Below are 22,310 nucleotides of genomic sequence, written 5' to 3'. Positions count from 1 at the left end.
GATTTTGCATTGATAAGTACCAAAAATCAATCGTAAAAGCGATCGGAATCCGCTCGGAAATTGTCTAACAGATCCATCGATCGGATGGAAAATTGTACTGTAGAGATGGGGCTTAAAGTGAATGGGAACCGCATTTAAAAAAAATGAGCCAGATACTTACCCAAGAAGAGGGAAGGCTCTGGGTCCTATAGAGCCTTCCTGCTCCTCTCCTGGTCCCCTCGTTCCAGTGCTGGCTCACCTGGTAGCAGTATTTGACTAGATTCAAATACTGCTTTACCCGGCCGAAGGAGGCTTCAGGGAGCCCGAGTGCTCCTGAAGAAGGGCGGCCCTGTACTGCACCTGCGCAAGCACGCTCTCTTGCACGCTCACGTGTGTGTAGTATGGATCCGCACGTCTTCGGGAGGACACGGCTTCCAAATACCCATTAGGTAGGGGGATTAAAACAGGAGGGGAGCCAGCACAGGATAGAGAGCACCAAGAGAGGAGATGGAAGGCTCTATGACCCAGAGCCTTCCCATTCACTTTAAGGCTTCTAGATATCTCAGAGGCTTCCCCCATCATCCTTGACCCCACCGATCCAGTGTCAAGGCCCTCTAAGCCTATCAAACAAGGTCTTGATTGATATGTATATGAGCATAGCCGTTTCCTCAGTACATGAGCAGCTTCATACTATTGCACAAGTGTGGTCTGTGCTTGTGCATGAGCAGTACAGTCACACTCGTACACGGACGGGAGCGTGGCCACAAAGAAGAAGGTCCCGGCTAGCAGCAACAGGGAAAAGGCGGACATGGGAAGCTTATAGAGCATACAGAAGCGTCCCTCTACTGAGTCAAATATCTAATGTTTGACATTCTATGCCAGAAAAATGATTAGTTTATTTATGATGGAACCACGGAGTGAGCCCTACCAGGTTTTACTTAGGCTGGCTTGAAGTATAACTGAAGTAAGAAGTGTATGGAGGCTGCCATATTTATTCCCTTTGAAACAATACCAGTTTCCTGGCAGCCCTGAGGATCTTTTTGGCTGCAGTAAAGTCTGAATCACAACAGAAAGAAGCATGCAGCAAATTTGGTCAGATCTGACAATGTTAGAAACTTCTGATCTGCTGCATGCTTGTTCAGGGTCCAGGGCTAAAATGTATTAGAGGAAGATTATCAGCAGTGCTGCCAGGCAGTTTTTAGGCCTAGTGTGAACTGCCCCTAAGATGGAGAGATAGCAATTTAAATGTTACTCTAATGCTAGGCATACACGGGCCGATCCGGCGGCCGATTAGCCGCTGGATCGACTCCTGGTGCGTCGAGCGGGGAATCTGTCCGGCAGGTCATCTGACCTGTCGGATATTATCAATCGAGCCATCAGCGGCTCGATTGATAAGGAGAGTTTCTCCCGTGTATGCCCAGCATAAACACTTAAAGCAGATCCGAGATGAAAAACTAACTAGAACAAGTAACTTGTCTAGATATCTTATCTAAAGTTTAGATAGTTTACACAGCAAGTATAGCTGCAAACAGCTTTAAAGGAGTTATCAGGGCACAGAGAGTAAAATGCGCAGTCCGCTCCGGCCCACGTGACGGTGATCGACAGCGCCGATTGCGCAGGCGCAGTACAGAGCGACCTCCAGGTCGCTCTGGCGTCATCGTCGGGGACCGGGTCGGAGCTCCGGCAAACGGCTGCGAGCAGAGCTGCGGCGAGGGAGGTCTTGGGAGCTTGGGGATGGATGAAGCCCCCGGTAAGTACCATTCATTTTACTCGCTGTTCCCTGATGACTCCTTTAATAGAATATGATTATTTCTTCCTGTGATACAATGACAGCAGCCATGCTATTTGTAAACATTACACAGAGGCAGGCTTATCTGCATCTTGAGCAAAAAACCTAACCCCCCTCCTCCCTCTGAAATCTCTGGCTAGTAATACCTCCCCCTCCTCCTGCCCAGACTGAGCTCCCATGAGTCCTTGCTACTGTCTGAAAGTGCCAAGGCTCTCTGAAAACCTGTGGGCGTGGCTTGTTTAGTTTATAGGGAATTACAGTATTAAAACAAAAACAATAAAAGTATTTGGCTTGAGGAATTCCCTATAAACAATAGGAAAGGAACACAATTATGCAATGTGTAAAAGTTTATCTCGGATCCACTTTAAAGAGAACCAGAGATGAAGCAACCTCATGTATTTTACCTTATAAATCAGTGGGAACATGACAGTAAACACCTAATCTGCTCTTTGTTACATTGTTCTCTGTTTAATTTGCCTGTTATCACCTCTAAGATAAGAATCCCGACTAAGCAGTCGGTCTGGCTTTGCTACAGAATAATTATAGCTGAGACTGTGTTCTTTGCTGTCTTCAAGTCCAAGCCTGCCCCCTGCTGGCTTTGCTCAGGAATCATTATAGCTGAGTCATTATAGCAAAGCCAGACTCAATGCTCAGCCCGGGATTCTTATCTCAGCTAGATAACAGACACTTTTAGCAGTGAGGATGGAACAGAGAGCATGGTAAATGTTTTCTCTAATGTTCCCACTGATTTCTATGGTAAAATACACAAGGGTGCTTCGTCTCTGGTTCACTTTAAGAACCACAGGCTTCTCTATATCCCCCCCCCCCTCCAAGTGACCAGGCTATCTTTTACAAAATAGGCCACTGCAGCTTTAAGGCCTCGCAGCAGGGCAGTACAACCTACCACACAAGTGATTCCACCCTTTCTGCCCACCAACAGAGATTTCTGTTGGTGGGCTCTGATTGCTGCTGGGGCGTTTATTATTTTTTTATAAATATTTGTGTGTTTTTAATATATTTTGCTATTTTTTTTTTTTTTTTATTATCTTCTATCCCTCCCTCCCCCCACCAGCCGATTACAGCGATTGGCTGTCGTAGGCTTCAGCCTATGACAGCGGATCGCTTTTCTGCCTCCAGAGCTAGCTTCGATCATAGCTGTACATTGTAAATAGACGGCGGCTTTGCCTTCTAACAGCCTCCTAGCGGCGATCGCCACTGGGAGACTGATGATGGAGTGGAGATGCGTGCGCGATCACCTGCAAAACCCCGCTCCAGGACTTCACGCCAATTGGGGCTGCTGCCGCGTCCACACGAATTGGCGTGAAGCGGACGATAAAAAGTTAAAGAGAGATTGAAGTGTTTTAAAATAGCTGTTTTTATTCAGTAGGCATTATTATTATTTATTACTAGTAGACCTAAGCCCGTTTAAAAACAAGCTCTAGGCGTCTCTCATCCGCCGCTTTCCGCTCGCTCCCCCCTGGCCTCCTCCTGTCCCAATGGCTACACATGCGCAATAGCAAAAAAAACAGGACACAGGGACAGGAGGCTGATGCAGCGACAGTTAGGGTTTAATTACATAGGATTATTATTCAGCGTTATAATCCAATCCAATTTGCCGCATGCCCGCGGCATAATGATGGGGAGGCAGAGCTTTGCGCTGTAGCTCTGCCTCCAGTCCAATCAAGCTCCGCCGATCTCCATCTCTCCCCGCCCCTCTCAGTGAAAGAAGACAGAGGGGCGGGGAGAGGCAGAGATTGACTGGAGCAGAGGCAGAGCTACTGCACAAAGCTCTGCCTCTACCCGAGAGGACAGAAGAATTTTGCCCTGGGGATTAAGACCTTGTTCTGCCACGGGAATGCAGCGAATCTGTTTGGATTATAATGCTGAAGCGACTTGCTGAATTAAAAAAATGTATTTTAAATCGCTTCAGACTCTCTTTAACCTTTTGGGGACTGCCGGTATTAGATCCTACGCCGCACTTGTGGCTGTTCTAGCCTGATGCGGCGTAGGATCTACGCCACCCACCGTTTCCGCTCCCGATGCAATTGTGCGCACCCGAGAGGGGAGATTATATGACAGCTGACAACTCCCCTCAGCAGCCATCGCGTATCGCCGGCGGATCGTACTTTGACAGCTGCGGCGGTAGGGGGAAAAGAAGAGGATCCACTCACCTCCCTGCCATTCCCGCGCCGGTTGGCGCTCCCCACCACTCTTGCTGGCATCTCTGCTTCCTCTGACGTCCCGGGTTGATGAAGTCATCAAGCAGCGACCCGAAACTGAGCGGCAGTAGGAGCAGAGATGCCGGCCGGCGCAACTGCGTCCACTGCGGCTCATCGCTGGAGGGAAGGTGAGTGAAGGCTGCTAGCTTAAGGGGGGGGCACGAATGCCCAGCACACAGAACTGGGGATCCAGCTGCCTGACCCCCCCCCCCCCAAACGCGCGCACCCCCCTACCATGCAAAAACACCTGGTTCTTAAGGGGGGTTAGGCTGCCGGTCCCCAAACGTTAAGCAGTCACAATACAAATCAGACAGGCTTATTAGACTTAATTATAATCAATAAAAAACACAATTGATTTTATAGAGGATATATATTTTTTGTAGAAAGCCTATACACAAAACCTATACACAGACTCCAGTATAAAATCTTTACAGCCTCTTATAGGGAACTATATACATAATAAAAAAAGACGCCTGATACAGCAGTGTGTAGAATGACAAGACTCGGATGGCCATAGCTTATAGCCCAGAAACAAAACCATTCTCGTTTTGCATGGTGGTGAAAGGGGTGATATACAGCCGTCTGTGTGCCATTCAGAGCAGGATCATCCACCAGGCAACCTAGGCAGGTGCTTGGGACCCAGTGGGCATCAAGGGGTCCACCTGCCACCTTCTTTGACCTTTCTCCACTTCAGCTTACCACCACAGCTGCAGGCAGTTCTCTCCGGTCTTGCTGGTTTTGGGCAGTTCTTGGATTTGTCTTCCCACCCCAGAATCCTTTGCTCTACTTGGTCTGGCTTATCCCCGCACCACCACAGCTGTAGGCAGTTCTCTCTAGCCTTGCTGGTTGTTGGCGGCTCCTGGGATTTGTATTTCCTCCCCAGAATCCTTTGCTCTACTTGGCCTGGCTTCCCTCGCACCACCACAGCTGCAGGCAGTTCTCTCCAGTCTTGCTGGTTTTCAGCGGCTCCTGGGATTAGTCTTCCCTCCCCAGAATCCTTTGCTCTATTTGGCCTGGCATCCCCCACACCACCACAGCTGCAGGCAGTTCTCTCCAGTCTTGCTGGTTTTCAGCGGCTCCTGGGATTCGTCACCACTGTCCTCCGAATCAGGGAACTTCCTCTGTCCTGACGTTGTAGCCAGGATGGGCAGGGAGGGGTGCAGACTGTGGACAAGAGACAGAAGTATTCATCAGCACTGGAGGTTATTAAATTTGTCATGATAGCATCCACCAATAGGGGGGACTGTAGTTCAGTCATAAATTATGGTCATTTCTTGGTGAATGAGTTATTTATATTCCTGTTTACTCACCAAACCCACATTATTGTAGATTATGGGGACGATGCATTGCTTTTATCTGCATTACAAATTGCACTGGAGGTAGTGCTTACTACATTTCTCTGAAAAGGGTCTCTGAGACACGGCAAATACAGCACTCGACTATAAACTGGCAAAGTGCCGACACCTGGGGGTCTGTTGGTGAACTTGGGCTAGAAAGTTTTGCTTTTTGTTAAAGTAACTCTAAAGTTAAAAAAAAAACACCTTCTGATATAATGAATTGTATGAGTAGTAGGATAATCAATAGAACATTAGTAGCAAAGAGTCATTTTTATTTTCTGCTATATAGCTTTTTTTTTATAACATTGCATCATTCTCTAATATTTACAGTTTACAAACTACACTCTGCATTTTAAACTATAAAACAGAGCAGAGCTAATGAACCTTTGAACTTCCCTGCAGTAAAAACTTATCTGAAGTTGTCTCTCATTGTTACTCTGATGTACAAGTGCTTCAGAAAATAGCACTGCTCTCTGATTAAGTTAGTCGGAGAGCTCAGAGAAGCTCCTTTTGCATAAATAAGTTTCTTAACTCTTCCTGTACGGGAAACAATACGAGACTTTTCTTTGCAACTAATGTTATATTTCTTAGCTGTACTACACATACAATTCATTAGATCACCAGTTTATTTTCACTCAGATTCCCTTTAAAGTGTGTATAGGTTAATGGTTATTTCGTAGGGTCAATGATGGAGAATATGGTTGGTAGGTTAGTGTGTGTGTGTGTGGTGTGTGTGTATGTTGGGAAGGGGGGGGGGGGGGGGATAAGATTTATCATTTATGACTGGGTGCCAGGACGGGGTTGACGTCAAAATAGGAGGGAAGAAAGTGAACCGAGCATCATTTTTAACACCCAGTGCAGCTCTATAGCAAATTAAAAATGCATTCTAAAAATGTGGTTTATTATTAAAAAAAAAAAAACTTTTATTTTACCTCATCTTTTTACATTTAAGGGTTAAAATGCACACTTCTTGCGTCCATGAAGGCAACAGATGATGGAAGGCTGATAAGAAATCACCTCATTAGGCTTAATTGACCACAAACAAACCCTGAGCCTTCCCCCATTGTACTTCAAACAGAAAACATAAGACGCACTTGAAGAAATTTCACACCTATCCTGGATAAGACATTGTAAAAGCAGCAGGGGTTTTTTAACTCCTGAAACATGGCAGCCCTTTCAGCTATTTGAAGCCAGGAGCTTCTTAGATCACTTTACAGAGTCTTAAACCTCCAAAATTACCCTTTTTTTATCCAGTCTTGTTAAGCATTACTGGGCTATCCCGTGGCTTTTTTCACCCCAAAATGCCCGGGGCAAATTGCGGGGCTCCTTCCTGTTGGAGGCAGAGCTTTGAGCTGTAGCTCTGCCTCCATTCGCATCAATCTCCCGCGGATCTCCGCCTCCTCCTGCCCCTCTGTCTTCTGTCACTGAGAGGGGCAGGAGGAGGCGGAGATCCGTGGGAGATAGACACGATTGGAGGCAGAGCTGCAGCTCAAAGCTCTGCCTCCCCGGGCAGCAAAATCCACTGGCAGGGGGTGAATAAAGCCTTCTTTTGCCATGGGATAGCAGCTTTTCAGCTAGCCCATTAATGCTTAACAGGACTGGCAAAAAAAAGTGTAATTTTAGGAGGCTTCAGAGTCTCATTTCACTTTAGGCATCAGGAGGGGGTAAAGTTAAAATGGAACCCAAAGAGAGAGGGATATGGACGCTGACATATTTATTTCCTTTTAAACAATACCAGTTGCCTGGCAGTCCTGATCCTGTGTCTCTAACACTATGAGCCATAGACACTGAACAAGCATATGAAGATCAGGTACTCTGACAACTGACTCAGGTTTTACTGAATTAGCCATATGCTTGTTCCAGGGTTTTTAGTCAGACACTACATATGCCAGAAGATCAACAGGGCTGCCAGGCAACTGGCATTGTTTACAAGAAATCCCTCTCACTGTGGGTTCCCTTTAACCACCTTAGCGGTATGGACGAGCTCAGCTCGTCCATTACCGCCAGAGGGTGCCGCTCAGGCCCTGCTGGGCCGATTTGGATGAAATAAAGAGCAGCACACGCAGCCGGCACTTTGCCAGCCGCGTGTGCTGCCCGATCGCCGCCGCTCTGCGGCGATCCGCCGCGAGCAGCGGCGAAAGAGGGTCCCCCTAGCCGCCTGAGCCCTGCGCAGCCGGAACAAATAGTTCCGGCCAGCACTAAGGGCTGGATCGGAGGCGGCTGACGTCAGGACGTCGGCTGACGTCCATGACGTCACTCCGCTCGTCGCCATGGCGACAGGAGAAGCCAAACACGGAAGGCTGCTCATTGCGGCCTTCCGTGTTACTTTTGGGCGCCGGAGGCGATCAGAAGAACGCCTCCGGAGCGCCATCTAGTGGGCTTTCATGCAGCCAACTTTCAGTTGGCTGCATGAAATAGTTTTTTTTTTTATTTAAAAAAAACCCTCATGCAGCCGCCCTGGCGATCTTAATAGAACGCCAGGGTGGTTAAGGAAGGAAGTTGGTTCAGATGTCAGCATGGGGATAAGGTTAAAGAGAGCGGTTTGGTTTAAGCGTCATTTTGTAATGAGGATCGGGGTAGCCGTACAACAGAGAAACAATGAAAGTGCCCCCAAAACAGTGACTAACCTGATCCCATTCACACAGTCCCTCTGGGCCTGGAACTGAAGAACGGGGAGCGATACGCCTTCAACAGGAGGTGACATCATGTCCCAAACTGTCACCAGACCCTGCGTGTCCCCGCTGAGGAGGTAACGGCCGGAGCTGTGGAAAGAAGATGAGGGTAAAGTAACATGTACATGGCTAGGCTGCAGAGTACAAAGATCACCCGACTCACATCCATGGAACTCGGCCCAAGAGATCAGATGCAGGGAAAGGCAATCAGCACAACCCCGCCTGCCATACACAGCACAATACACAGAAGGGATAGCCTGCATCTCCAAGTGCTACATCCATTAGGGCTGGTTCACACGGACAGCTGCGCGGCGTCGCGTTTGATGACGTGCGGCGGCTGCGCGGTCAGGCTTTCAGCCGCCTTTGCGTCGCGTTTTTTCTTCCCCTAGGGGGACATTACCCGTCGCGGTTGGCCGCCCCTGGAAGCTAAATGTAGCTTCCAGGGGCACCTCGAACACAAGTGAAAATCGAGACCCGAGCGCTGCGTTCGTGTAAACGCGTGGAAAAGCTCGGTGCAAATGCTCTCATTCACTTGAATTCCCATTCACGTTCCGAACGCCCGCAGTAAACGCTCCGCAAGCGTCCGTCTGAACCAGCCCTTAAAAACTGCTGCTGGATATGACTGGTTCATATCCGAGCTGCATATATTAGCATAACATTTTCATCATCTCACTGACCATCCCTACCTGGCAATGGCACAATATAATAGAAAGGGCTCTCAGTATTCGGTTGAGGACCTGAGGGTATGATTCCCGCCAGTGGGGTGCAACCGAGGACTCAGCGTCTCAGGCGCAATGCTAGAGCTGTATGAATGTTGCAAGTCTGTCTGAAAATAATCCTTGGCGATTAACCTGAGAAACCATGGAAACTACAGAGGGCAGGTATTATCTCCCCAAAATCCCTTGCTTGCTCTCTTTGGCCTGGATTCCCCTTACACCACCACAGCTGCAGGCAGTTCTCTCCAGTCTTACTTGAAACTATGGAACAATAAGTACTGGACTTTATGTAATAGATAAAAAAATTGCACAAAAATGCAGTGTCTCAAAGATAATACAAAAACTTTATTGATACAAAACACACAACTTGACATGAAAAATATCCGTGTAACTTGAATAAAAAGGCTCAATAAAGGCTTATTCAAATTGTTTGGCTGGCAGAAAAAAGGACCATATTAGTAGAATTTGCATAATGGTTGAATTGGCAACGACACTAGTCCGTTTTGGAAACCAGTCAGAGTGTACATAAACCACAGGTAGAGGTGCTATTCTTACTATACTGACCTCCTCCTTTACTATTGCTCTTCCTGCCAGAGTGGCCCACTACAGTGGAACGGTTATTCTGCTCCCTCAGTTATTATGCCAACAATGGTGTCCCCTTCCCAGATGATTTTCATATTCTATTAATGCCACTACCCCTCCTCCCTGGTATAGAGACACATGGCGATGCTTCCCATTTAGTATGTTCACTCTAATAGGCTTTCTCAGGATTGCACACACTCTCTCTCTGAGTTTCACTTACATGGGGCTTCTGCCAGCCCCCTGCACCTGCCTTGTGCCCGCAAGGATACCAAACGATTCTCCTTCCCCTGCTGTGGTTCACATTCCCTTCGAGAAGTTGACATCAACTGCGCCTGTGTGGCCCTTGCCGTGCGTGTCCTAGTTCACTGCGCCTGAGAGCAAGACACTCCTGGCCACAGGAGCGCATACGAGGGCCACGCAGACGCAATAGAAGTCGGCATGAATAAAAGTGAGCCGCAGCAGGGAAATGGAGGATCGTTTTGGAAATGGCGCAGGCGCAGGGGGCTGACAGAAACCCCAGGTAAGTACCTTTTTTTTTAATCTAGTTCCGCTTTAACTACTTGAAGATTGCTCCATGTCAATTGGAGTGGATGCAGCGGCAGCCCTAGGACCGCCTAATGCCAATTGGCGTGCAGTCCTGGGGGCGGAGTTTGCAGGGGATTGCACACGCCTATGTGCGCCATCCCCACTTCAATGACGGTGCTCCGGTTTCAGTCTCCCAGCACCGATCGCCGCTAGGACACTGTTAGACGGTGAAACCGCCGTCTTTTAACAGGGTACAGCGCTGCAATCTAAGGCAGCGCTGTACAGGGGACACGGCTGTCCCCTCTAGACCCACATGAGTGATCGGCTGTCATAGGCTTAAGCAGCTGATCACAGGGATTGGCTGGTAGGGGGAGGGAGGGTTTTATGAAAAAAAATAAATAAAAAATGAGTTTTGTGGCCCTGCAGTGAGGCCTTAAAGCTGCAGTGGCCAATTAACAGAAAAATGGCCTGGTTACTGGGGGTGGGTTTTAACACTTATTTCCTCAAGTGGTTAAAAGAAGCCTGAGTTGGGACTACTGGGCAGATATCGTGCAGTCGGCCGGTGTGTACAGATCATTCCAGGGCATGCGTGCATGTCATGTGAAATGTCACTTCCGCTTGCACACAAAGATTTCAAATGACATTGTCGTTTTGGAATATCGGTGTGTGTGAACAGTGTTGTTTAAAGAGAACCAGAGACAAAGCACCCTCATGTATTTTACCATGTATATCAGTGGGAACATTAGAGAAAACACCTACGCTTCTCTCTGTTTCTTCCATCACTGCTCAGCCTGCTTGTTATCAGCCCTGATAAAATCCCCGACTGAGCATTCAGTCTGGCTTTGCTCAGGAATCATCACAGCTGAGTCTGTCTTCTCTGATGTCTTTTCAAGCCCAAGCCTGCCCCCTTCTGGATCTGCTATGACTCAGCTATAAAGATTCCTGAGCAAAGCCAGACTGAATGCTCTGTCTGGGATTTTATCAGGGATGCTAACAAGCAGGCTGAGCGGTGAAGGATGAAGCATAAAGCAGTGTAGGTGTTTTCTCTAATGTTCCCACTGATATATATGGTAAAATACATGAGGGTGCTTCGTATTTAACCACTTGAGGAGCGCAGTGTTAAACCCCCCCTAGTGACCAGGCCATTTTTTTTTACTAATTAGGCCACTGCAGCTGTAAGGCCAAGTTGCAGGGCCGCACAACTCAGCACACAAGTGATTCCCCCCCCCCCTTTTCTGCCCACCAACAGAGCTTTCTGGGGTGCTTGTTTATTTTTTTTATAAATATTTAAAATTGTTTTTGTTAAATAAATACATTTTGCCATTATATATATATATATATATATATATATATATATATTTTTTTTTTCTGGCCAGTCCCTCCCTTTCTTCTCTCCCCAGCCAGCCAATCAGCGCGATCGGCTGTCATAGGTATCAGCCTATGACAGTGGATCGCTTTAGAGCCTCTCAGGGGACAGCAGTGTCACGCTCAGTACTACTGCGCAGGTGCAGAACGCTCCCGGCCACATGACCACGCATAGCTGGACTGCGCATGCACTGACTGGAGGATTTACCGGCCCACCTAGAGGAGCAGTGATGCGTCCTAGGAGGACGGTGAGGGAGCAATCCACCTGACAGGGGCTGGAGGAAGCACCAGGTATGTATATTTTTTCTCTTTCCCATCTCAGGTTCCCGTTAAAGTATAATGTTCCTTGTGGTATCTCTCCAGTTAGCAGATGAACAAGGACAGTTGTGGGGGTGACTGTATAGCTACCTTCAGTTTCCAGCTGAAACACCTCCTTTTAACCCAGATGCTGCCCAATTCTCCATCTACTCCGCATGTGCCCACAGTGGGCGTCATGTGACCACAGTGGGCGTCATGTGACCACAGTGGACGTCACAACAGAACTTAGGGGTGTGTGAGAGTACAGAACTGCCCCCAAATATTGGAGAAAGAGAGGGTAGTTACAAAATCTTTCCAAGCACGCTATGCATGCGTTACAAGGGCTCTGCATGTACGATGCAAAAATAAAACAGATCTTAATAATGTATTTTAGGTAAAAACTGTAATCAAAGTGCAGAGAATGGTGATATATTATATTATAGATGTGGATTTATAAAAGAATATGCCAGACTAGCATCACAGGCCTCCATCACCTGCATTGCCCAGATATTGCGTGCTTTACAGCTGCTGCCTGGCACTGACACAGAACTGCTATAATGGAGGGGGACTCACATTTCCATGTCGAAGTAGATCCTCTGATTGGTGGCAACAGCTCGCTTAAATGATGACAATATCTGTCCAGGATGTCTGACATCCCAGCACAGAATCTCCGGGTCCTGGAAGAAAAAACACACATTCCTAAGAGAAAAACTTAAATTGTTCTGCAATATCTCAGGGTTGCATACATTGGCGCGTGTCAACAGCAGTAAATCACCCTCTCACCCGTCAACTGTAAATCATAAGAGCTCTGAAATGTTGTTCCTCTCCCCCACCCTCGGCAAAACCACTGTGACCTTTTTCCTATAAAAGTGTTCCAAGGCTCCGTGGCCAAAAAACCTTGGAACACTTTGGAGAAAGTCTTGCCACTGGATAGGGGGCGACTTTGCCCTAGTCCTCAGCAGTTTCTCTTCAAGTTAGAGCTTAAAGTGAACCTCAAGTCAGAAAAAAAAAAATGAGTTTTACTCACCTGGGGCTTCTACCAGCCCCTGCAGCAGTCCTGTGCCCTCGCAGTCACTCACTAATCCTCTGGTCCCCCGCTGCCAGCTAGTTCTGCTTCTACCAGCCCCTGCAGCAGTCCTGTGCCCTCGCAGTCACTCACTAATCCTCTGGTCCCCTGCTGCCAGCTAGTTTTGTTTTTGCCGACAGGCCCGTCAGGACTGGCCACGCGCAGCTTTTTCTGCATTCCCGACTGTAATTAGCGTTATTGCGGGCCGCAACGCGTACAAAAATACGCGTTGCCGCATATCTATGGTTCGTAATGTGGCAACGTGTATTTTTGTACGCGTTGCGGCCCGCAATAGCGCTAATTACAGTCGGGAATGCGGAAAAAGCTACGCGTGGCCAGTCCTGACGGGCCTGTCGGCATAAAACGAAACTAGCTGGCAGCGGGGGACCAGAGGATGAGTGAGTGGCTGCGAGGGCACAGGACTGCTGCAGGGGGCTGGTAGAAGCCCCAGGTGAGTAAAACTCATTTTTTTCTGGCTTAAGTGTCCCTTTAAAGAAAACCTGTAACAAAGAAAACCTCCCCTGGAGGGTACTCACCTCGGGTGGGGGAAGCCTCCGGATCCTATTGAGGCTTCCCCCGTCCTCCTCGGTCCCATGGTGGCGGCAAAAATCCTCCCGGAACGGCGGCGATGTAAATATTTACCTTCCCGGCTCCAGCGCAGGCACAGTATCGGCTCTCCGCATGGAGAGAGGCGGAAATAGTCAAACGCTGTCGGCCCGCTCTACTGCGCAGGTACAAGTCGCCTGCGCAGTAGAGCGAACCTGACAGAGATCGGCTATTTTCGCCTATCTCCGTGCTAAGAGCCGCAACAGCGCCCCCGCTGGAGCCAGGAGAGGTAAATAAAGCAAGGCTTGTCAGGCTTGTCGAGGGAGGATTCCGGGACACTTCCACCAGCACTGGTTGCACTCCGATCCGGCAGCTGAATCCTCTTTAGGAGACAATCCTGGCACTTGCTGGACTTTCTTGGATGCCCTGAAGACTTCTTAACAAGAATTGAATCTCTTTCCTTGAAGTTCTTGATGATCCTATAAATTGTTGATTTAGGTGCAATCTTAGTAGCCACAATATCCTTGCCTGTGAAGCCATTTTTATGCAATGCAATGATGGCTGCATGCGTTACTTTGCTGGTCACCATGGTTAACAATGGAAGAGCAATGATTTTAAGCATCACCCTTCTTAACATGTCAAGTCTGTCATTCTAACCCAATCAGCCTGACATAATGATCTCCAGCCTTGTGCTCATCAACATTCTCAACTGAGTTAACCAGACGATTACTGAAATGATCTCAGCAGGTCCTTTAATGACAGCAATGAAATGCAATGGAAAGGTTTTTTGGGGATTCAGTTAATTTTCATGGCAAAGAAGGACTATGCAATTCATCTGAACACTCTTCATAACATTCTGGAGTATATGCAAATTGCTATTATAAAAATTTAAGCGCCAACTTCTAATTTCCAATATTTTTGACAGTTTCAAAACTTTTGGCCAGGACTGTATACCAGGATAAAAGAGTTAGATAGATAGAGGAAGGAGCAGAGGTCTCCAGCAGCACAGAGTACATTAGGAAGTAGAAGCAGCAGAATCCTCCAGTAGCACAAAGTCAGAAGAGGGGAGTTATGTAGAGGAAGAAGCGGAGTCCTCGAGCAGCACAGAGTATATCTGGAGAGGAGCATTAGAGGAAGGAGCAGAGTCCTCCAGTAGCACAGAGTATATCGGGAAAGAAGGGTTAGAGGAATAACCAGAGTCCTCCAGCAGCACAGAGTATATCTGGAGAGGAGCATTAGAGGAAGGAGCAGAGTCCTCCAGTAGCACAGAGTATATCGGGAAAGAAGGGTTAGAGGAATAACCAGAGTCCTCCAGCAGTACAGAGTATATCAGGAGAGAAGGGTTGGATAGAGGAAGGAGCGGAGTCCTCCAGCAGCACAGAGTATATCAGGAGAGGGGAGTTAGAGGAAGGAGCAGAGTCCTCCTGCAGCACAGAGTATATCAGGAGAGGAGAGTCAGATAGAGGAAGGAGCAGAGTCAGAGCAGCACAGAGTATATCAGGAGAGGGGAGTTAGAAGAAGGAGCAGAGTCCTCCAGCAGCACAGAGTATATAAGGAGAGGAGAGTTAGATAGAGGAAGGAGCAGAGTCCTCCAGCAGCACAGAGTATATCAGGAGAGGAGAGTTAGATAGAGGAAGGAGCAGAGTCCTCCTGCAGTACAGAGTATATCAGGAGAGTTAGATAGAGGAAGGAGCGGAGTCCTCCAGCAGCACAGAGTATTTAGGGAGAGGAGAGTTAGATAGAGGAAGGAGCGGAGTCCTCCAGCAGCACAGAGTATATCAGGAGAGAAGAAATCTTCCAGTAATACAGAGACTTACCTTCCTGCCCCCTGAGAATATGCAGTTTCCATCAGAAGAGAAGAGCAGGTGGGTGACGCCCCCCTGGTGCCCCTCCAGCACAGCCAGTGAGATCCCCTCCAGGTAGGAGTACAGGCCCAGACACTTGGAGTACGAGCCGCACGCATAGATGTCCTGATTGGGGCTGAACACGATGCAGGAGATGATTCCCGGCTGACCAACCTTCTTCTCTGCAGGAGATTCAATAAACTCCAATCAGACAAACACCAAACGTCACACAGTCCAATACCAACACACTATATGCTGCTATGTGTTACTGGAGGTCTCGCCTACTAGTTCCCTCCACTGCTATACTCTGTTGCTGGAGGACTCTGCTCCTTCCTCTAACTCCCCTCTCCTGATATACTCTGTGCTGCTGGAGGATTCTGCTCCTTCCTCTATCTAACTCTCCTCTCCTGATATACTCTGTGCTGCTGGAGGACTCTGCTCCTTCCTCTATCTAACTCTCCTCCCCTGATATACTCTGTGCTGCTGGAGGACTCTGCTCCTTCCTCTATCTAACTCTCCTCTCCTGATATACTCTGTGCTGCTGGAGGACTCTTCTCCTTCCTCTAACTCTCCTCTCCTGATATACTCTGTGCTGCTGGAGGACGCTGCCCTTCCTCTAACTCTCCTCTCCTGATATACTCTGTGCTGCTGGAGGACTCTGCTCCTTCCTCTAACTCTCCTCTTCTGATATACTCTGTGCTGCTGGAGGACTCTGCTCCTTCCTCTAACTCTCCTTTCCTGATCAACTCTGTGCTGCTGGAGGACGCTGCCCTTTCTCTATCTAACTCTCCCATTCTGATATACTCTGTGCTGCTGGAGGACTCTGCTCCTTCCTCTAATACTCTGTGCTGCTGGAGGACTCTGCTCCTTCCTCTAATACTCTGTGCTGCTGGAGGACTCTGCTCCTTACTCTAACTCTCCTGATATAACGTGCTGCTGGAGGACTCTGCTCCTCCCTCTATATAACTCTCCTTTCCTGATCTACTCTGTGCTGCTGGAGGACGCTGCCCTTTCTCTAACGCCCCCCTCCTGATATACTCTGTGCTGCTGGAGGACTGCTTCTTTCTCTATCTAACTCTCCCATTCTGATATACTCTGTGCTGCTGGAGGACTCTGCTCCTTCCTCTAACTCTCCACTCCTGATATACTCTGTGCTGCTGGAGGACTCTGCTCTTTCCTCTAAATCGCCTCTCCTGATATACTCTGTGCTGCTGGAGGACTGCTTCTTTCTCTATCTAACTCTCCCATTCTGATATACTCTGTGCTGCTGGAGGACTCTGCTCCTTCCTCTATCTAACTCTCCACTCCTGATATACTCTGTGCTGCTGGAGGACTCTGCTCTTTCCTTTAAATCTCCTCTCCTGATATACTCTGTGCTGCTGGAGGACGCTGCCCTTTCTCTAACGCTCCCCTCCTGATATACTCTGTGCTGCTGGAGGACTCTGCTCCTCCTTCTAACTCTCCTGATATACTCTGTGCTGCTGGAGGACTCTGCATCCTCCACTCCCTACCATTACATAAAACAGAGTATTCAGATTACTTTTATTATCCAAGACACTTACGGAAGGTGGGGCGGCACTTGAAGTCTCTTCCCGGGCGAGAGGTATCAAACACCCGAATCATCTTATCGAACCCAGAATACAGCTGAGACCCATCCGGAGAAAAACAGAGCGAGTGAGCAGCTGTCAGTTCATCCTGAAAACAAGATCACATCATTAGCTTTACACTGACAGACAGGAGGGATCTGTGAGTCTGCCCCTCCTCCTGCAGGGTGACAGAGACAGAAGGGAGCTGTGAGCCTGCCCCTCCTCCTGCAGGGTGACAGAGACAGAAGGGAGCTGTGAGCCTGCCCCTCCTCCTGCAGGGTGACAGAGACAGTAGGGAGCTGTGAGTCTGCCTCTCCTCCTGCAGGGTGACACAGACAGTAGGGAGCTGTGAGCCTGCCCCTCCGCCTGCAGGGTGACACAGACAGGGAGCTGTGAGCCTGCCCCTCCTCCTGCAGGGTAGAAAGTACTTGTGGATCGCACACCTGTATTTGTGCTGGTGATGTGCCTGGACCAGAAGATAGGTAGCACTCCCGTCTCCAATTGCTTAGTAGAACGTAGAGTCCAGCACCATCAGTTGTATTAATGCTCTTTATTATAAAAGACATATTGACAAAAGAAGCAACGTTTCGGAGGGGACCCCCTCCTTTCTCAAGCCAAAGTCAGTGTCTGAACATATGCTCTAAATCACACATTTATATACACATACAGCCATGGAGATAACCAATCACAACCTCCTCCTGCAGGGTGACATGCAGAAGGTATCTGTGAGTCTGCCCCTCCTCCTGCAGGGTGACAGAGACAGTAGGGAGCTGTGAGCCTGCCCCTCCTCCTGCAGGGTGACACAGACAGAAGGGATCTGTGAGTCTGCCCCTCCTCCTGCAGGGTGACACAGACAGAAGAGAGCTGTGAGTCTGCCCCTCCTCCTGCAGGGTGACACAGGCAGAAGGGAGCTGTGAGTCTGCCCCTCCTCCTGCAGGGTGACACAGACAGAAGGGAGCTGCGAGTCTGCCCCTCCTCCTGCAGGGTGACACAGACAGAAGGGAGCTGTGAGTCTGCCCCTCCTCCTGCAGGGCGACACAGGCAGAAGGGAGCTGTGAGTCTGCCCCTCCTCCTGCAGGGTGACACAGACAGAAGGAAGCTGTGAGTCTGTCCCTCCTCCTGCAGCGTGACACAGACAGAAGGGAGCTGTGAGTCTGCCCCTCCTCCTGCAGGGTGACACAGACAGAAGGGAGCTGTGAGTCTGCCCCTCCTCCTGCAGGGTGACACAGACAGAAGGGAGCTGTGATTCTGTCACTCCTCCTGCAGGGTGACACAGACAGAACGGAGCTGTGATTCTGTCACTCCTCCTGCAGGGTGACACAGACAGAAGGGAGCTGTGAGTCTGTCACTCCTCCTGCAGGGTGACACAGACAGAAGGGAGCTGTGAGTCTGTCCCTCCTCCTGCAGGGTGACACAGACAGAAGGGAGCTGTGAGTCTGTCCCTCCTCCTGCAGGGTGACACAGACAGAAGGGAGCTGTAAGTCTATCCCTCCTCCTGCAGGGTGACACAGACAGAAGGGAGCTGTGAGTCTGCCCCACCTCCTGCAGGGTGACACAGAAGGGATCTGTGAGTCTGCCCCACCTCCTGCAGGGTGACACAGACAGAAGGGAGCCGAGAGTCTGCCCCTCCTCCTGCAGGGTGACACAGAAGGGAGCTGTGAGTCTGCCCCTCCTCCTGCAGGGTGACACAGAAGTGAGCTGTGAGTCTGCCCCTCCTCCTCCTGCAGGGTGACACAGACAGAAGGGAGCTGTGAGTCTGCCCACCTCCTGCAGGGTGACACAGAAGGGATCTGTGAGTCTGCCCCTCCTCCTGCAGGGTGACACAGGCAGAAGGGAGCTGTGAGTCTGCCCCTCCTCCTGCAGGGTGACACAGACAGAAGGGAGCTGCGAGTCTGCCCCTCCTCCTGCAGGGTGACACAGACAGAAGGGAGCTGTGAGTCTGCCCCTCCTCCTGCAGGGCGACACAGGCAGAAGGGAGCTGTGAGTCTGCCCCTCCTCCTGCAGGGTGACACAGACAGAAGGAAGCTGTGAGTCTGTCCCTCCTCCTGCAGCGTGACACAGACAGAAGGGAGCTGTGAGTCTGCCCCTCCTCCTGCAGGGTGACACACAGAAGGGAGCTGTGAGTCTGCCTCTCCTCCTGCAGGGTGACACAGACAGAAGGGAGCTGAGTCTGCCCCTCCTCCTGCAGGGTGACACAGAAGGGAGCTGTGAGTATGCCCCTCCTCCTGCAGGGTGACACAGACAGAAGGGAGCTGTGAGTCTGCCCCTCCTCCTGCAGGGTGACACAGACAGAAGGGAGCTGTGAGTCTGCCCCTCCTCCTGCAGGGTGACACAGACAGAAGGGAGCTGTGAGTCTGCCCCTCCTCCTGCAGGGTGACACAGACAGAAGGGAGCTGTGAGTCTGCCCCTCCTCCTGCACGGTGACACAGACAGAAGGGAGCTGTGTCTGCCCCTCCTCCTGCAGGGCGACACAGGCAGAAGGGAGCTGTGATTCTGCCCCTCCTCCTGCAGGGTGACACAGACAGAAGGGAGCTATGAGTTTGCCCCTCCTCCTGCAGGGTGACACAGACAGAAAGGAGCTGTGAGTCTGCCCCTCCTCCTGCAGGGTGACAATACAGAAGGGAGCTGTGAGTCTGCCCCTCCTCCTGCAGGGTAATAGAAAGGAGCCGAGAGTCTGCCCCTCCTCCTGCAGGGTGACACAGAAGGGAGCTGTGAGTCTGCCCCTCCTCCTCCTGCAGGGTGACAGACAGAAGGGAGCTGCGAGTCTGTCCCTCCTCCTGCAGGGTGACGCAGACAGAAGGGAGCTGTGAGTCTGCCCCTCCTCCTGCAGGGTGACGCAGACAGAAGGGAGCTGGGAGTCTGCCCCTCCTCCTGCACGGTGACACAGACAGAAGGGAGCTGTGTCTGCCCCTCCTCCTGCAGGGCGACACAGGCAGAAGGGAGCTGCGAGTCTGCCCCTCCTCCTGCAGGGCGACACAGACAGGAGGGAGCTGCGAGTCTGCCCCTCCTCCTGCAGGGTGACACAGACAGGAGGGAGCTGCGAGTCTGCCCCTCCTCCTGCAGGGTGACACAGACAGAAGGGAGCTGCGAGTCTTCCCCCTCCTCCTGCAGGGTGACAGAGAAGGGAGCTGTGATTCTGCCCCTCCTCCTGCAGGGTGACACAGACAGAAGGGAGCTATGAGTTTGCCCCTCCTCCTGCAGGGTGACACAGACAGAAAGGAGCTGTGAGTCTGCCCCTCCTCCTGCAGGGTGACAATACAGAAGGGAGCTGTGAGTCTGCCCCTCCTCCTGCAGGGTAATAGAAAGGAGCCGAGAGTCTGCCCCTCCTCCTGCAGGGTGACACAGAAGGGAGCTGCGAGTCTGCCCCTCCTCCTGCAGGGTGACGCAGACAGAAGGGAGCTGTGAGTCTGCCCCTCCTCCTGCAGGGTGACGCAGACAGAAGGGAGCTGTGAGTTTGCCTCTCCTCCTGCAGGGTGACAGAGACAGAAGGGAGCTGTGAGCCTGCCCCTCCTCCTGCAGGGTGACAGAGAAGGGAGGTTTATGCCGGTCCATACTCCTGCTGGCTGGTTTAAATCCCTACGGCACTTACTAGATGGTTATATGGCCGGTAAGATGCCTTTAACTTTCCATTGAAGGCGTCCCAAACATGAATGGGGTTGTCTCGACTGCTGCTGGCAATGCTGAAAACAAGAAGGAAACATTAACCGTCATTGTAGATGTTGGAGTTAAAGGTGGTTTACTAAAAACATGAAGTGTCAGTGATGTCACTGGTCTCTAGTGATTGGTCAGGCTGTATTCTCATGAATATGAAGTGTCAGTGATGTCACTGGTCTCTAGTGATTGGACAGGCTGTGCTCATGAATATGTAGTTTCAGTGATGTCACTGGTCTCTAGTGATCGGACAGGCTGTGCTCTCATGAATATGAAGTGGCAGTGATGTCACTGGTCTCTAGTGATTGGACAGGCTGTGCTCTCATGAATATGTAGTTTCAGTGATGTCACTGGTATCTAGTGATTGGACAGGCTGTGCTCTCATGAATATGAAGTGGCAGTGATGTCACTGGTCTCTAGTGATTGGACAGGCTGTGCTCTCATGAATATGTAGACTCAGTGATGTCACTGGTATCTAGTGATTGGACAGGCTGTGCTCATGAATATGTAGTTTCAGTGATGTCACTGGTATCTAGTGATTGGTCAGGCTGTGCTCTCATGAATATGAAGTGCCAGTGATGTCACTGGTCTCTAGTGATTGGACAGGCTGTGCTCTCATGAATATGTAGACTCAGTGATGTCACTGGTATCTAGTGATTGGACAGGCTGTGCTCATGAATATGTAGTTTCAGTGATGTCACTGGTATCTAGTGATTGGACAGGCTGTGCTCTCATGAATATGAAGTGGCAGTGATGTCACTGGTCTCTAGTGATTGGACAGGCTGTGCTCTCATGAATATGTAGTGGCAGTGATGTTACTGGTCTCTAGTGATTGGACAGGCTGTGCTCTCATGAATATGTAGAGTCAGTGATGTCACTGATCTCTAGTGATTGGACAGGCTGTGCTCTCATGAATATGTAGACTCAGTGATGTCACTGGTATCTAGTGATTGGACAGGCTGTGCTCATGAATATGTAGTTTCAGTGATGTCACTGGTATCTAGTGATTGGACAGGCCGTGCTCTCATGAATATGAAGTGGCAGTGATGTCACTGGTCTGTAGTGATTGGACAGGCTGTGCTCTCATGAATATGTAGTGGCAGTGATGTCACTGGTCTCTAGTGATTGGATAGGCTGTGTTCTCATGAATATGTAGAGTCAGTGATGTCACTGGTCTCTAGTGATTGGACAGGCTGTGCTCATGAATATGTAGTTTCAGTGATGTCACTGGTATCTAGTGATTGGACAGGCTGTGCTCTCATGAATATGAAGTGTCAGTGATGTCACTGGTCTCTAGTGATTGGACAGGCTGTGCTCTCATGAATATGAAGTGTCAGTGATGTCACTGGTCTCTAGTGATTGGACAGGCTGTGCTCTCATGAATATGTAGAGTCAGTGATGTCACTGATCTCTAGTGATTGGACAGGCTGTGCTCATGAATATGTAGTTTTAGTGATGTCACTGGTATCTAGTGATTGGACAGGCTGTGCTCTCATGAATATGTAGTGGCAGTGATGTCACTGGTCTCTAGTGATTGGACAGGCTGTGCTCTCATGAATATGAAGTGCCAGTGATGTCACTGGTCTCTAGTGATTGGATAGGCTGTGTTCTCATGAATATGTAGTGGCAGTGATGTCACTGGTCTCTAGTGATTGGACAGGCTGTGCTCTCATGAATATGCAGTGTCAGTGATGTCACTGGTCTCTAGTGATTGGACAGGCTGTGTTCTCACTAATATGTAGTGGCAGTGATGTCACTGGTCTCTAGTGATTGGACAGGCTGTGCTCTCATAAATATGCAGTGTCAGTGATGTCACTGGTCTCTAGTGATTGGACAGGCTGTGTTCTCATGAATAGTGTCAGTGATGTCACTGGTCTCTAGTGATTGGTCAGGCTGTGCTCTCATGAATATGAAGTGTCAGTGATGTCACTGGTCTCTAGTGATTGGTCAGGCTGTGCTCTCATGAATATGAAGTGTCAGTGATGTCACCGGTCTCTAGTGATTGGACAGGCTGTGTTCTCATGAATAGTGTCAGTGATGTCACTGGTCTCTAGTGATTGGACAGGATGTGCTCTCATGAATATGTAGTGTCAGTGATGTCACTGGTCTCTAGTGATTGGACAAGAGGAATTCTAC

The 22,310-nt window shown here is 49.7% G+C and overlaps 1 protein-coding gene across 3 annotated transcripts in view; it reads right to left on the bottom strand.

Moving 5' to 3' along the window:
• Positions 1–4,338: 4,338 nt before the first annotated feature.
• Positions 4,339–22,310, bottom strand: part of WRAP53 (WD repeat containing antisense to TP53) — a 36,527-nt gene continuing 18,555 nt past the window's right edge. For all 3 annotated transcript variants that reach the window (XM_068272084.1, XM_068272085.1, XM_068272086.1), the window contains exons 6-11: positions 20,113–20,203; positions 16,500–16,632; positions 14,911–15,119; positions 12,055–12,158; positions 7,952–8,086; positions 4,339–5,151 (exon numbers count right to left, since the gene is read on the bottom strand). In XM_068272084.1, coding sequence (XP_068128185.1) covers positions 4,992–5,151; positions 7,952–8,086; positions 12,055–12,158; positions 14,911–15,119; positions 16,500–16,632; positions 20,113–20,203 — 832 coding nt within the window. In that variant the 3' untranslated portion in view covers positions 4,339–4,991. The remainder of the gene's footprint in view (positions 5,152–7,951; positions 8,087–12,054; positions 12,159–14,910; positions 15,120–16,499; positions 16,633–20,112; positions 20,204–22,310) is intronic.

This window comes from Hyperolius riggenbachi, chromosome 3, assembly GCF_040937935.1.
Source record: "Hyperolius riggenbachi isolate aHypRig1 chromosome 3, aHypRig1.pri, whole genome shotgun sequence".
Lineage (NCBI taxonomy): Eukaryota > Metazoa > Chordata > Amphibia > Anura > Hyperoliidae > Hyperolius > Hyperolius riggenbachi.
The sequence above is the reverse complement of the archived record's forward strand: the minus strand, read 5'-3'. Positions and strand labels throughout refer to the sequence as shown.